General features: G+C 39.9%; 1 protein-coding gene across 5 annotated transcripts in view; it reads right to left on the bottom strand.

Moving 5' to 3' along the window:
* Window positions 1-17309, bottom strand: part of ATRX (ATRX chromatin remodeler) — an 88003-nt gene that overhangs the window by 50131 nt on the left and 20563 nt on the right. For 4 of the 5 annotated variants that reach the window (XM_065077994.1, XM_065077996.1, XM_065077998.1 and 1 more), the window contains 4 exons: window positions 16192-16301; window positions 14062-14129; window positions 9426-12340; window positions 3903-3978 (listed from right to left, as the gene is read on the bottom strand). In XM_065077994.1, the coding sequence (XP_064934066.1) occupies window positions 3903-3978; window positions 9426-12340; window positions 14062-14129; window positions 16192-16301 (3169 nt within the window). The remainder of the gene's footprint in view (window positions 1-3902; window positions 3979-9425; window positions 12341-14061; window positions 14130-16191; window positions 16302-17309) is intronic. The other variant, XM_065077999.1, reaches the window with a different exon arrangement.

Genomic DNA, 17309 nt, shown 5'->3' with positions numbered 1-17309 from the left:
GATGCTGTTATTTTCCTACTAGTCATCATCATAATCACCAACCAGACTGGGTAAACTTATTAGTTTCCAAATAATTATTTATAATAAAATTGATAAGCTATTGTTTTTATACTCTGAGATCGAAAATCAGACATCTTTTAGCTAGGATCAAGATTTAACCACTTTGAACCAAACTGAGTAGGATCTGTTTCTTTAGTGCAAAAAGCAGCATTCTCTTCTACATGTTCTACATGTAAGACATTGTTGAGAGACTCAGAATTTCAAAGATCCCTATTTTTAATATAACTATGTATCTGATAGGGATTAAAAGTGTAAGCAATATTAGAATCAAACAGATTAAGTCTTGTAAATGCATCTGACAAATGACTGACGTAACAAATGGCTCACAGGCGTTAGAATAAATTGAGTACTGGACACTTGAAACTGGTTTTAAATTAAATTATATGTGGCTCAGATAATATGTCACATTCCTATTTGAAGATAGAAACACATTTAAAGTGACCAGGTTTCTAAGCTAAGAGGCTTCACATGCTAGCTAACATTTTAATATTTGCATAAACATCCAACTGCAAGTACCAAGAAAAACAAGCTCTGATAGTGTGAAAGCTCCCCTGCTCACATTCTTCCAGAGAAGCCCATGAAAACCAAGAAACACCATAATATTTACTTGGGTCAAGGACATAAAGGATATTCTTGGCCAACTAGATGTAACAATTGAACACTATAAACGTAAATTAAGAGGCACGGGGAGCAATGAGCTCCAGCATGGGACTTCAGGTAGCAAAAAACCAAAGTTGTTTCCGCATTTCATTCCTGCCACTTATCCGCTGTGACCTTGAGCGCGTCACATTGCCTACCCACTCCATCTATTTAAACGTGATGTGAGATTCGTATAAAGGATGTTTTTGCAACACATATTTACACGCTGCCTTACAGAATGGGACTGGAATCTTAACCGGGACATATAAAAACAACTCCAGAGTAAAATAACATTATAGATGTATCATTTTATAGAAATCAGGATTCAAATATTTAACCTTTGTAAGAATGACACCAACAATATAAACTTATAAATAATGAATTGGTTACTATACATTTTTTAACTTACGCTAGAAGAGAACATTTTTTAAGAGACAGGCAAACTTGAAGTTGCCCAGGAGTTGCGTAGTCACAGTATAGTACTATTTAAAATTATCCCTCGGACATCTCAGCAAAAATGGAATAGTAGGTGCAGCCTCTCATGATGCAGAGTTAAGTCCACATGATAATTTGCACCATTGTTATTCATGAACTTTAGAGTGCAAATACGATGGACTCATTTATAGATTGCCAAAAATCCTGGTGAGACAATCTACCACTGTAAAAATAATTTTTCTTCTTACAAAGTCATAATTTTAAATATTAGTTAAATATCAAGACGTTTTACCACCAATTAGATTATATTGACTCACGTGTAGTGCCCATAAATACCTACTAATTATATGTAGAAATAAGGGTGCCCAAAACAAGCCTCTTGGGGTGTGTGGGGGGAGGACGTTTTTACGTGGCTAATAAAAGCCACCATTCTTTCAGCTAGAACACTACTGAATTAAATGGGCCTTTGGTATATCACTCAAAAATGATGAACCATGTAACATATATTTTAAGAGACAAGTATTTGGATGAAATGTCATACATGTTTAAAAAAAAAAATAGTGAAAACTGCCAAACACCTTGTTCTAAATACTGTACTGTCTTCATTGAAACAGTCCGATTTTCAAGCTGTCAGAGTTGTATTAAATTAAATGCTTGGACAAGAAAAACGTTTTACAAAAATTTATTGCAACCATCAAATACTTAAAGGCATTCTGCATTAAATACACTATTAACTTCTTAATAAACAAAACTACTGCAAACACATTAAAACAGTACCATTTATAAGATCAGAAGGACCAATAATAGATAATTACACAATATCAGATGAAACCATACAGTACTGTATGTCACATTATGACCCACTTAGATATTGCATTTTGGCAAAGATAATTTCCAGACTATTAATATTCATGTCATGCACATCCAAAGGTATGCAAATAACAGAACATCTAAACTAAGGACTTGCAAACATGAGAGTCCCCACACTACTACGTACCCTCTTTGGCCTGGAAGAAAATAGGCAACTTATCTGAATAATAGGTAAACTATTTAAACACTTTGTGTTGAGTAAACAGAAGAACAAGCTTTTAATGTCTTGAAATTTGTTCCACCTTTTTACATTTTATATATCTGGGTTTGGTGCCAAGTACAATGCACGATGAATGTAAAATCAGACTGCAGTCACCAGTTAACAGGTCTGAAGGTTGACAAAGCTGTTTATTGACAAAATACCTCCCCACCTCATAAATATATATATTCAAATTATTCCCTAAATAAAAACTTCCAACAATGCTTCGGCTTAAAAACAAAGTACAGAAATGGATCTTTCAACCTCAAAGTCACAACTGATTTGTTTGTTATCAATTGGGTTAACTCAATTCCCAATATAGCTCTTAAACTAAGATCTGTCAGTAACATTTTTATGGTAAGCACTTAGCTTAGACAAAAGTGTATTGGTTTAGTTATCAACCAGAAACACTTGAGAAACAGAACAAAAAAGGAAAAAAAAGTTTTAAAAAGATCTCCTGTTACCAAAGTTTACATGTTCTGCTTATGATCCTGTGCTGTCGAGTCCCTAAGAGCATCTTTCTTTAAAAGTTGAATTATTTGATTAAAATTCGGTGACTGAAAACAAGCAATAACTACATCAGCAGCAACATTTTGATGCCAAACTGACCTCTGTAAAGGCTATAAAACTGCTTTGAAAATTTACTTCAGCCACAGGTCAAAACATATAACTCCAAAAAAAAGATATCATCACCGAAACTAGTAAGGCTCAGAAGCAGAAAAAGGCTCCATCAGCAACTGTGCAAAGCTATGAAGCTGGTCCCATACATGCTATATGGAAGAAAAAAAGGTTCTGAAATACTGTGTAAAAATGTGTTGAACTCTGTAGTCTAACTACAATAAGTTCCAAAATGAAACTGCAGCTCGCAACTGAGCGATACTTCATGTTGTGCATCCACTCATTAGGAAAAGAAGCTTTTACATTTTCTAGCCAGGTTAATTTTGATAGCTACAATGGTACTGGTGAAGTCTGACATGTCTAACTATATTATACCTTACAAGGATTCATTTTCTTGAACTTGAAACTGAAGCAATACATATAAGCCACAATTCTGAAAATATCTATGCAAAGACTTAAAATTGTTATGTATAATTAATCTCTTTGATACCAGTTGACCCTATGCACAGTGCTCGTAGAATCAGCGCCTCAACTATCACATTAGTCACTGCAGGTATTCCTTAATGAATTAAAACTCAGTTTATTCAACAACTGAAAATATCTAATACTGCTTTCCCCATATTTGTGTTTTCTCTTTATTGAGAAAAGGTATTTCAATTAAAAAGCAAATTATGTAACAGTAATAACCAAGTTCAATCTGCAAATATTTCAGCACTGCATATTGCACAGATGCAAATTTTTACCTTCTATTCATAAAACTAGCTGAAATTAACATTTCTCAGCAGTAGGTTTTTACCTGCCTGAATGAAATACTTGCAATGGGAACATAAAATGGACCGTGCTGTAGTGCATTTATAACACACCCTATGCAAGGTGTGTTAGCTCGCACTTCTAAAAAACTTTCTTTGCATTTCTGGATTTTGGCCTCTGTTTTCTGGCCCCTTGTTCAAACTTGCGGGAAGCCCGTGAGCGAGTCTTTACAAGGCAGGCAGTCGTGGTTTTTACAACCTGCTTGCTCTTCCGTTGCGCCGGTTTGCGCCCACGCCTAGGGTGTGTTATAATCTTACGGATGGTATCATACCTATTCTCGGGATCATCATCGTCATCTTCCTCCTCCTCCACTGGAACAGTCCTTGATTTAGTCTCTCCCTCATCTCCTGAGGAAGGAAGGGGAAACCAAAAACACCCATGAACACTTAATACATGTAAAATCAACAATAAACAACACAGCATACGAACTAGTGTCTCCATCAAGAATCCCCACATAAAAATAGCTTGGTAGTACCACCACTTTTCCAGTAGCCAACAAAAAAGTCAGTTACATATCTCGACATACAAAACCAAAAATGTTTATTAATAAAAGTATCTGGTTTGTCAGGCAGCACTTTAACTCACATTACGCTTGCTACTACACACAACTTGCAATTTGCTCCTTATTACAACACATGCTGTGATTTTTTTTTATTTTACACCAAAACATCCAGAGGCTGAATATTCCACTCAGGATTTAAGAACTAAGTTTCCTAGGAAGTTACTAGCTCCATTTCAGAAGCTCCACTAGTTCATCTGTGTAAATTGAAAAGAAGATCCAAATAAATATATTACAGAATCACCAAACCTACAAGCTACTCTGCTGCCATTAAGAAGTACTCGAGAACGATAATCCTTGTCTATTTTTGCTTTCAGAGTATCAAATACAATGCACGTACCTCTGCTGTGCCTGTGTGAAGACTTACATTTTGAAAACTACTCGTGCTATCCCTACTGCAAATATCAAAATTCAGTTGTATTACGTGGATACTGTCTCATATGGGTAACACATCAAACCCAAGAGCACAGGACACATAAAAGAGAAAGAACAGCACAGTATGATACCTGCCTCTGAACTCCTTCGCACTCTCCTGGCTGAACTGAGGAATTCACATTATTTCTAGCACACTCCCAAGCCTTTCCCCTTTCTTTTCTCTTGTTCTTCTGGTTAAACAAATCTAATTATTAAAATTAGGCTGAGGAAAAGAGACCTTAAAATCCTATTGAGCTGAGATCTGCTCATTCCTAATTTCTACAGTTTGTTTTCTACCTGTGCGGAGTGCACTAAAACCAGGCTGTGAGAGGCTTGCTCCAAGTCGCTTTAAACATACGCTTGTCCTGGAGTTACCACTAGGCTGACATCTCACAGGACTGCAAAAGAGGCGATCACAAAAAGTTCCTCACTCCTAGGCTTAGATAAACGTAAGTATCCTGTTGGTTAAACCAGATTCTAAGACTCATTCAACAATCTACCTACCTTGTTCAGACACAAAAAAAGACTCATTTATTTATTCACCTATTAAGTCAAAAGCAAACTGAAGAGAAAATGTAAGTTTGGCTCCTCTTAAAATAATGCAACCAAGGCAGATTCTCAGAGAACCATACAATAAGTAATGCTGGAAGAGACCTCTGGACAGCACCTACTCCAACTCCACCCTCACAGCAGAGCTAGCTCCAAAGTGAGGTCAGGTTTCTCAGGGCCTTGGCCAGTCAAGTTTTAAATATTTCCAAGCACAAGGACTTCAGGGCAACCAGTTTCAGGCTTTGACCATTCTCAATTTACAGAGCTTTTTCCTAGTATCTAATCAGATTTCTCCTTGCGAAAACTTGGATCCACAGCCTCTCATTATTTTGTCATGCATCTGGCTCAGCCTTCTCTATAACTACTCGTTAGGTGATTAGAAGACAGCAATTAAGACTCCCCATTTTTAGCATTCTCTCTCCAGGCTAAAAGAAACCAATACTCTCTCAGTCTAACTTCATTGTCAATCATCCCACATCACTATCTAATTTTTCCAATTTGTACACTCTTATCTGTCTGTCCCATCCAATAATTATCCAATCTTTCCACCTGCGACTTGCAAATAAAACAACTGCTCCCACTGCCTCAGACACCATCTGATATACTACAACCAACATTTTCCTCCTGGACCATTTCAATACCAAGTCTGTGAACATACACTGTAGCTGAGCAATTTTATTTTCAAAGTATTTTTCTTTGATGGTCCAGTGATGCTGAGAACTGTTACATACGGGTTACTGTCACCTGGAACCATCAATCGACTACCTAGGGAGAGTGTTTTACCAGGCTGGCAGCTATTATACCACACACAAGACACCAGCTCATCACTACGCAAACCACTCATTATTTGCAACCTCCCCCAGCAGTGGCATCATTGAGGAAAACTTGGTTTTGGCAGGAAAAGCCCTAAAGGTCCCAGTATTGCATGCACGGAGATGCAAATAAATGTACTGCATCAGAGGACCTTGAAAAACAGACATTAAAGGGCTATATAGTATGCAGAATAAGAAACTTATTTTCCAGCTGTCACTCTACAATGATCCAAAACACCATGAATCAAACTTTGCTTTCTTACAGGGCTCTAAATCCTAAGCAGCACAGCACCTGGGAAAAGTAACCTCTACACTGGCAAAGAGTAACAACTCTCCAGAAACTAAAATGCAGGAAAACTTCAGGAGCAAGTGGGTCAGCAGCAAGTTGGTAGGAAAAAAGAAGGTTATGTGTAACTTAAAATTTGAGTGTTCTGTCTGTTGGAGGCAGGGTGTCATGTATAGGTTTGTTGTTGTTTGTTTTGATTTTAAAGAAAATACACTGAGAATCATCTAATTTTGCATTTAGTGTCTGCCTACAAGGGCTTTCCAGGAAAGCCAAAATGCAAGTATGTGCCTTCTGCTGTCTTCATAAATACACTGCCATTTTATTCATTTTACTTGCAGCTTCGCAAACTACTGTATCTGAGCCAACAGTTACACTAACGTCACATACAGAAAGTTCTATGAAACACCGTTAGAAGCAAACAGAATCACAGAATGTTAGGGATTGGAAGGGACCTGGAAAGATCATCTAGTCCAATCGCCCCGCTGGAGCAGGAACACCCAGATGAGGTTACACAGGAAGGTGTCCAGGCGGGTTGGAATGTCTCCAGACTAGAGGACTTCACAACCTCCCTGGGCAGCCTGGGCCACTGTTCTATAACTTTACTGAGAAATTTCTCTTCAAATTTAAGTGGAACCTTTTGTGTTCCAGTTTGAACCCATTACCCCTTGTCCTGTCACTGGTTGTCCCCGAGAAGAGCCTGGCTCCATCCTCCTGACACTCCCCCTTTCCATATTGATCCCCGTGAATGAGTTCCCCCTCAGTCTCCTCTTGTCCAGCTCCAGAGCCCCAGCTCCCTCAGCCTTTCCTCACACGGGAGATGCTCCACTCCCTCCAGCATCTTGGTGGCTGCGCTGGACTCTCTCCAGCAGTTCCCTGTCCTGCTGGAACTGAGGGGCCACATCTGGACACAATATTCCAGGTGTGGTCTCCCCAGGGCAGAGCAGAGGGGCAGGAGAACCTCTCTGACCTACTGACCACCCCCTTCTAATACACCCCAGGATGCCATTGGCCTTCCTGGCCACAAGGGCCCAGTGCTGGCTCATGGTCATCCTGCTGTCCCCAGGACCCCCAGGTCCCTTTCCCCTACGCTGCTCTCCAATAGGTCATTCCTCAACTTATACTGGAACCTGGGGTTGTTCCTGCCCAGATACAAGACTCTACACTTGCCCTTGTTCTATTTCATTCAATTTTTCCCTGCCCAACTCTCCAGCCTGTCCAGGTCTCTGGATGGCAGCACAGCCTTCTGGCGTGTCAGCCACTCCTCCCAGCTTCGTGTCATCAGCAAACCTGCTGATAGTACACTCTATTCCCTCATCCAAATCATTGATGAATATATTGAATAATATAGGTCCCAGTACTGACCCCTGAGGCACTGCACTAGATCCAGGCCTCCAACTGGACTCTGCCCCATTGACCACGACTCTCTGGCTTCTTCCCTTCAGCCAGTTCACAGTCCCCCTCACTACCCGCTCATCCAGACCACACTCCCTCAGTTTAGCTGTGGGGATGCTGTGGGAGACTGTGTCAAATGCCTTGCTCAAGTCAAGGTAGATCACGTCCACCGCTCTGCCATCATCCATCCATCTTGTTATGTCCTCAGAAAAGTCAGTGAGGCTGGTCAAGCACAACTTCCCCTTGGTAAAGCCATGTTGACTGGCGCTAATGACCCTCTTATCCCTGATATGCCTCGAGATGACACCAAGGAGAAGTCGTTCCATCGGTTTCCCAGGGATGGAGGTGAGGCTGACCGGTCTAGAGTTACCCAGGTCCTCCTTCTTGCCCTTTTTCGAGACTGGAGTGACATTTGCTTTCCTCCAGTCCTCAGGCACCTCTCCCGTTTCCCAAGACTTGGCAAAGATGATGGAGAGCGGTCCAGCAATGACCTCAGCCAGCTCCCTCAGTACCCACGGGTGCATCCCATCCGGGCTCATGGATTTATGGATGTCCAGATTGCCTAACTGCTCCCTAACCCAGTCCTCATCAACCCAGGCAAACTCCTCCATTGTCCTGCCTTCCTCTGGCGCCTCAGCGGTACGGGGCTCCTCAGGACAGCCTCCGGCAGAATAGACAGAGACAAAGAAGGTGTTCAGTAACTCTGCTTTTTTCTGTCAGTAACTCTGTATCTTCTGTCACCAGGGCACCCACCTCGTTCATCAGTGGGCCTACATTGCCTCTGCTGTTAGTTTTCTCTGCCACGTATTGGAAAAAGCTCTTCCTGTTGTCCTTGACCCTTCTCGCCAGGTTTAATTCTAAGGAGGCCTTAGCTTTCCAAGTTGCCTCCATACGCCCTCTGACAACAGCCTTATATTCTCCCCAAGGGGCCAGCCCCTCCTTCCATGATCTATAAACTCTCCTCTTCCACTTGAGCATACCCAGCAGTTCCCTGTTTAACCACACAGGTCTCCTGGCTCCCTTCCTTGACTTCCTAAACAAATTGAATACAATATACCTGTCATGGTAATTAAAAGAGCAAATAGATTTCCTTTTTCCTAGTTGAAGCTTATTTATTAAAAACATGGCTAACGTCCATGTAATGTGAAAACTGCCCTTCCTTTTTAAGTTCTTTAAATCTAAGTTTCCAATTCAGCAGTTCTGAACTTCCTAAGGATATAAGACACATAGTTTTATCTTGGCAAGAAAAGTAATTATTACTATTAAACGTGCTATGAAAACCATAAGCAATGGCAGATTTCTGTTAACCAATACCAGCTGCTCTACGGCTACATGGGTCTTGTGAGGCACAAAGATCATCTGCTTGATTTTTACCACGTACACCACAACGCCACCAGTCTCCAGAGCCATCTCCAGTGCAAAACCAGGAGCTGACAAATTTGAGTTCACCAGATACTTGCTGCTTACAACCAGCTTCTGCTGAACAGTATCTGGGCAGCCAAAGCGAGGAACAGGCTTTTGAAAGCTGTGCTGCAAGGAAATACCAGCTGGAATCACAGACTGCAGCGTCTCCAGCCTCTCCATTTACAGTGGCATCCTTTTATCCTCAAGGGACAGGCCGCACAAATTGAAATGGGCGCTTCCGAGTCAGTATCAGGAAACCTGACCGGCTGCAAACATTTAAATGAATATTTAAACTTCTACATTAAGTGTTACCCAAATCTTACAAATTTCCTCTATTAGCATATTAATAATACTTTTAGATGAATATCTTTTGCACACCTGAAGACTGACAAAATCCTGCACCAGCAGACAGCATTAAGTTTTCAGTCACTGGCATAATTTTCTGCTCATCACTGCTTCCTTCCCCTGTTGAATTCTGTTCATCATTTTCTTCCTTATCAGATGAGGAAGAGGAAGTGACAACCACCTTCTTTTTTGACTCTTTCTTTTTCAAGTTACCCTTTTTACTTTCTTTCACTGACCCTCTTTTAATCTTTTTCTTACTCTCTTCATAAGACTCCTCATCAGAAGATGACAATGAGTCATTCTGTTCCTTCTTGGAAATCTTCTTTTTGTGACTTATTTTTTTCTTTTCTTTAGCTTTAGTTTGCCTTTTACTTCGCACAGCGTCTTCAGAAGAACTCTCCTCTTTTAGAGGAGATTTCTCAGCATCAGAGGATAAATCCATTTGGACTCTTTTAGATACTCTCTCTCTTAAATTCCTCCTTTTATTTTCTTTAAACGCTGGTTGATTTTGAGTTTTGTCATTTTCAGAAGAATTGCAACTTCCTTTCTCTGGAGATGACTTTTCAACGTCAGACGAGGAATCATCTTGTTCTTTCTTGTAACTTTTCTTTTTCAGTTTTTCAGATTGCTTCGCTTTGCTTTCAGTTCCTTTTTTATTTTTGAATCTGTCTTTCGAAGAACCTAAATCATGCTCTTTCTTTGTAGATTTCTCAGTACTCTCTGAAGAAGAATCTTCCAGTGCCTTTTTCGTTTTCTTATCCTTGCTCTTCTTATCTTCAGTTTTCTTGACACCTTTAGGATAACTCTCCTCTTTCTCCAGTGAAGACTTCTCAGCATCAGAAGACTCATCCCGCTTTCCCTTGACAGTTTTTTCTTTTAAGTCTCTGGTTATCCTCTCCTTAGCAGCTGACCCCTTAGCAGTTTTTTTATCTTTAGAACGACTAATCTCCTTCTCTGGGGAAGACTTCTCAGCATCATCATCTTCAGAAGATTTATCTCTCTGTTTCTTCAAATTTAACCTTCTCTTACTACTTACTTTCTTCCTCTGCTCTTCTTCAGAGGAATCATAACTATCTTCTTTTCGCGAGTATTTTTTCTTAGCTTTTTTTGCAGACTCAATTTTACTCAAAATTTTGATTTCTTTTTCTAATTCAGAATCATAGTTTGAAGAATCTGAATAGTTATGTCGTTTCTTTTTAGCAGCAGCAGAATTTTTAGCTGATTTGCCTCTTTTAGCATCTAAATCGGAACCAGAACTGGAATTCTTTCTTTTTCGTTTTCCATTTTCATCCTTTACCGGTTGATCCTTTAGAAAACCTGAAGCCTTCTGATCTTTTGTTGGTGCTTCACTATTGCTATCAATATCCGAAGAACTGTGACTCATCATCGCAACTTCTTTAAGAACAGCTGGCATCTCATCAGAATCTGAGCTCTGATCTAATGCAAATGGCTTTTTTGATTTAGAAAGTTTATTAGGACTAGGACCATCAACAGCACTGTCAGAAGAATTTCTTTTATCGTTTTTCCTCCTTGGTTGTTTGGATGATTTCCTCTTACGTTTGTCATTACAGGTGTCATTGCTATCTTCTTCCGAATTTGATGTTAAGGGGTTGATGTCCGTTTGGCGCCGCAGGGGAGTGGTCTTCACGCGCGGTGATCTCCTGAGATCAGATTCCTCCACAGGTGAGGCAGCTTCGTTCTCCGGGGAAGGCTTACTGCCAGCATCATGATTTTGTTTTACGGAATCGGAATTTTCTGCTTTAGATGCTACATCAGCATCCTTATTTCCCTTTTCTAGATGGCTGTCTGGATTTTCAGCTTTAACTGGAGACTCTGAGAGGGAAACGGGAGTTAATTTTACAATCAATTCTTTTGTCCCTTTAGCCGATGATTTTAACTTAGTACCACCTTTGGTATCTTTCACAGGAGCGTTCACTTTTGTATTTGAATTTAGAGTCTCGTGATCTGTTCCTGTATTTCCATTGTCTTGCTCCTCTGATGCAACCTGAACCTCCATAGCAGATTCTAGAGTCTCAAAAATATCTTCAGGAACAGATGAGGGAATGGACACAATATCCATGTCTAAAGCCTCTGTACTATTAGGTTCATACTGAGGTTCTTCATTTCTGCCAGACCTTTTATCTTCCCCAGAAGTGCGCTTGTTATCCGTTTGTTCCACTGTTGGAACACTTTGATCCATGGGCTCACCGTCAGGCTGTTCTGATACTTTTTTCCCTGTCTTTTCGGTGTCATCCTCTTTTAATGCCACATGTTCCTTTCCTTCATCTTTTTTCACCTCATTTTTTTCTGTTCTAACATCAGTTTTTTTCTCTTTGGTATTTTTATCTTTGATTTTAACAGTCAAAGCTTCAATCTCCAGGTTCAGGCCTTCTTCTAGTGCCAGACAAGCTTTTTTCATGTCACTCAACACAGATTTATAAGCTTTTAGCTGACAAAGTTGCACAGCTGGGCTCATTTCTGCAGCATTTTTCAAAAAGCTTGAAAAGCTCGAATTCAGATTTGCTGTAGCTTCAACCAGCTTTTTTGTTTTCTTAAGCAAGTCTTTTGGCATCATTAGTGCTTTATAAGAATGTGTTAGTGAACCTGAATGTGAATCATCTAGTTTTTTTTCTTCACCATTACAACTTGAATTATTTCTCTTTGGAGAAAACTTGACTGTGTGGTCATATATTTTACTTTTTTCACTTTCAACTCTGATCTTTTTTTTGTTTTGTTGCAGTAACTGTTCTAAATTTTCAAAGACACTGTCACAGGCAGTGACCAAGTCCAACAAAGGCTCTGGCTGGCAACTATAGCAGTGCCACTGGCTATTTTCATCCAATATAGTCGATAACTCCTTTCGACCCAGGTTGCGCAAAATGCACTTTTTACAGAAGGCGTTATGGCAAAAGTCACAGCAAATCAAATTTCCACCTTCAGCACACCACCTGAAATGAGACATAAGAAATTATAAGAGTCTTATCTCCATATCACAAGGTGACAAATTTGAGAAGCTCACATATTTTTCACTATTTGATAAAGAATTTCCATTTTGAAATTTCGGGTGATAAAAAGATACCATTAATTGAAAACACTATTAAAAGCATGACTGAAAAGCACTCAACTGAGAATTGGAAAGATGGAAAATTAAGGTATCACAGAATCACAGAATGTCAAGGATTGGAAGGGACCTGGAAAGATCATCTAGTCCAATCTCCCCACCGGAGCAGGAACACGCAGATGAGGTTACACAGGAAGGTGTCCAGGTGGGTTGGAATGTCTGCAGAGTAGGAGACTCCACAACCTCCCTGGGCAGCCTGTTCCACTGTTCTGTCACCCTTACTGAGTAGAAGTTTCTTCTCAAATTTAAGTTTGAACCCATTACCGATTCTTCTATCATTGGTTGTCACTGAGAAGAGCCTGGCTCCATCCTCGTGACACTCACCCTTTGTATATCTGTAAACATTAATGAGTCCCCCCTCAGTCTCCTCTTGTCCAGCTCCAGAGCCCCAGCTCCCTCAGCCTTTCCTCACACGGGAGATGCTCCACTCCCTTCAGCATCTTTGTTGCCCTGCGCTGGACTCTCTCCAGCAGTTCCCTGTCCTGCTGGAACTGAGGGGCCACAACTGGACACAATACTCCAGGTGTGGTCTCCCCAGGGCAGAGCAGAGGGGCAGGAGAACCTCTCTGACCTACTGACCACCCCCTTCTAACCCACCCCAGGTACCATTGGCTTCCTGGCCACAAGGGCCCAGTGCTGGCTCATACTCATAGCTGTGAGGATACTGTGGGAGACTGTGTCAAATGCCTTGCTCAAGTCAAGGTAGATCATGTCCACCGCTCTGCCATCATCCATCCATCTTGTTATGTCCTCATAAAAGTCAGTGAGGCTGGTCAAGCACAACTTCCCCTTGGTGAAGCCATGCTGACTGCCCCTAATGACCCTCTTATCTCTGATATGCCTTGAGATGACACCAAGGAGAAGTCGTTCCATCGGTTTCCCAGGGATGGAGGTGAGGCTGACCGGTCTAGAGTTACCTGGGTCCTCCTTCTTGCCCTTTTTTGAGACTGGAGTGGCATGTGCTTTCCTCCAGTCCTCAGGCACCTCTCCCATTTCTCAAGACTTGGCAAAGACGGTGGAGAGCAGCCCAGCAATGACCTCAGCCAGCTCCCTCAGCACCCGTGGGTGCATCCCATCCGGACCCATGGATTTATGGATGTCCAGATTGCCTAACTGCTCCCTAACCCAGTCCTCATCAACCCAGGCAACTCCTCCATTGTCCTACAAAGCTGAAATGGTCAGTAATATCCATAGAGAATTTCAGCACCTATTTTAAATAAAGAATTAAATTTTATTTTCCGTGTTTCTTCTGAGAATTAAAAAACCCCACACATTATTTCTTTTACAGTAAAATTAATTAAGTCTTTCTATAGCCTTAAGTGGTATATTACTATTGCAGGCACATTTGAAAACAAAAAATGCTCTATGCCTAGATTGCGTAGTCTTTAATGAAGACCTGAAAGTGGCTGGCAAGTAAGCTCACAGGCATCGCAGATCACACCATTTTGACCGGATTACATATTTAGATATTTGACATAAGGACAGAGATATACTTCAGTATTTCAAAAGCGGGAGCTCTGAGTGTTATTTCAGTTTTTGTACACTCACCTACACTGTTCATCCATTCCATCTGAATCACGGCTAATGTCATCACTCATGTAATACTTGTAGCAAGTCTGTAAAGAGATAGGACAAGGAATTTTTTATTAAATCTCAAATGGACTTTATTAATTCATATGATTTCAGCAAGCATTAGAAGCAAGCAATTAAAAGCAGCAGCTGCAAGGTCTTCAGCATTCTAACCCTTTTACCTTTGTGTTAATCTAAAAAAAACCTCTTCCACAGGTATAACAGGTCCTAACCCATGACTTTTAATTTAGACGGCTCAAGGTTTATTTGAAAATTAAACAGGCTTCTGTTTGACGGCTGCATCTTTGCGTATTTTAGAACATCACCTGAATGCTTCTCTTCACATCTATAAGTTTTTTCTCCAAATTTATAAGTTATCTCTGTTTCCTAGACAAATCAATACCACATCTTCCCTGACACAACCCTACATAAACTACAATTTTCAGCTGTGTGCTCCTTATGGTACCAATCAATCCCATAAGGTTTTAAATAAAAAGGTCTTCAGTATTTATATTGGTTAACGTCCAAGGCTCCAATTTCCAGATGCAAATTAAATATTTGCATGGAAAAATTTGTAATAGAAAAAAAAAAACCCCACACAACTCAGCTAGTAGCAGCTGTGGCTTCAGTTGCTGAATTCTTTAATTTTGAAAGTGTCTTTTTTTCTCCCAGTTGCTAGTAAAGAAAGATCTCCCAGACTTGAAGCTCTACTTTGAACAGGGATTAATACAAGCTATTAGCTAAAACCTGTCCTTTTACCCAGTGAATCAGCAAATTCAGAATCCAGAAGAGGCTTCAGCACCTGAATTCAGAATTATTAGGCCCTTTTATCTGGAACAGTTATACACCTGTTCAACTAAACTAAACAAAACAAACAAACAAAACCAAAGAACAAAAAGAAAAACGCAGTAAAAGCTGATGCTTAGTCACTTGACTGAACATTTACAGTCAAAGGAAAATAGCTGCTCAAGTCTAGGACTGTTCACCTAGGCAGAAGAAAAAAACGAGGCACAGAACGTGATGGAAGACATGGAGTATGCAGATCAGGGACTTCCATTCCTCTCTCTCATGTTAACTTAAGGCCATGTTCAATACAGACCACTTATGAGAAAGAACATGTGATGTAATTATCTAGCAGAGCTCACAGTCAAGAGCTGCTATTGAACGCAACACCCTAAACAAATGTCAAAGATGAACCAGGCATGCATCGCAAGAACACATACAGCTACATGTTAAGGGTTTTCGAGTCTAGGAGCAAGAGTTAAGACTCCAATGAATATTGAAAAGAGTCAACTTGTAACCTGATTTTTCTAAGGCATATTTTATAAAAGAAACAAGCCAGAATGAATAGAAGAAATGAGTCAGAACATTAGACTAGATGGACATGTCTGCGATAGTATGCCAGGTGAATATATAACATTAATTGGGAACTAAAAGAGAAGCAGGAGGGAAGAGAAGGGAAGTTCTAAATGTGCACTGTAACGCATATCTGCACCTATCTTTAGAGAGATCTTTATACAGAATCTCTACAACTATAGAGATATGCGAGAGACCTATCTCTAGACTTCCTTGAGCATTAAAAGTCTCCCCAAGAGGAGGTAGGGATGTTTCCTTCCTCCCCTATTACCTGGCTCTTCCCATTGCAGGCAACTTCAGGCTTAACTGAAGCCACCAGAAAACCACGTCGCTGAAGACCCAGATGCTGGGTTTGGGTTATGGATTAGACCATCCTTACAGAGGTTATCAGAAATAATAACAGTGCCAGAGCTGTACACAAGTGCAACCGAGATGGCCTGGAAGATACCTTTCCACTTCTTGTTCTGACGTTGTTTTACATACAGTGATTTACCAGGAGATCCAAAATTGAATCTGCTCTTATAGTACATGATGAGTAGGCAGAAATTGCAGAGAGATCATTTAACATAAAAAAATCACTAAAATTATAGCCTTAAAACGATTAAAAAATTACAAAGAAATCACAATGAGTTTAACTGGGATATAAGAAAACAGGAAAATCAATTTGTAAGCTGTATTTGCCTTTTTGTTTTCCGCTAAATGGCATTTGAAACAAAAACAAACAGTACAAACTGTAGAACTGTTCACACATACCTTACAAATAAGAACTTTCAGTGTAGGATGTCTATAGATTGAATCCTTCTGAAAATGGTTCACCTGTTGCCCACAAGCTGTACAGCTTACAATTCCATGTAGTCCTTCCTCTATAGAGAGGATTATAAACCACACATTAATTGTTTTCATTTTTACTTTTTAAGAAATCTGCATACACCTATTTCATTTTCTTACAATATTTTGGCATGTTAGGTTTTTCATATGTATTTATTACATTACTACCCACCATTAGAGAAATATTTCTGTAACCACTTGCTATTTAAAGACTGAAAGAATTTTCCTCTAATTTCTATACTCCACTGGGGGAAAGATACACTTTTTTTTTCCTTTGAGAGATTTAATTTGGATTAACTGGTCACCTCATGAGAACACACCTAAACATGAGTCATTGCTAAAACTCTTTCAAAACAGCCCTGATACTCTGTACAACCTTCCTTATTTAATCTTTGTTCATAAAATACCATTTTAAGCTATCTTCGTATTATGGTCTTTCTTTCACATATAGTTTTAGTTTCTCAAAGAAAAACATGGAAAACTGTTCCAGAAGATGCATGAAATCATTATAATAGTGTACCACTCTGTTCCTTTATCTATATATGGTCAAGAAAGTGATTCTTTAATGTCAGTTCCCCAATTCACTTCAAAAGGTGGTGGACTTGGGGTGGGGAGTATCGCTACATGCCAGGTTGTTAAACTTACAAATTAAGACAAGGAAAAGTAGAATAATTTGTGAAATCTCATACACTCAGTTCAACCACTTTAAAAAAGTTCTTTTGGGATCAAGCAGATAGAGGTTTGCTACGGTATAACTTCATGGTTACCGTCCGAGTACAGACTCATATTTGTTTGGGTTTTTTTTAATAATCAGACAGAATCAGACCCAAACACCAACGCCACAGCGTTAAGGAACTGCATGAACATTGTCAAGACACAAAACAAGCTACTAGCAATTTGCTACTGAAACACAATCTCAAATAGTTTCCAGGCCAGTAAAACAATAAACACACCCTTACAATTCAGTGAAAATAGCAGGTCTGAAATTCTGAATACAAGATTGGTTGTTTTCAACTCCAATGCATGCATGACTGCATGTACTG

Source organism: Columba livia, chromosome 12 (assembly GCF_036013475.1).
Source record: "Columba livia isolate bColLiv1 breed racing homer chromosome 12, bColLiv1.pat.W.v2, whole genome shotgun sequence".
NCBI lineage: Eukaryota > Metazoa > Chordata > Aves > Columbiformes > Columbidae > Columba > Columba livia.
Note: the sequence above shows the minus strand (reverse complement) of the source record. Positions and strands in the feature narration are given on the sequence as shown.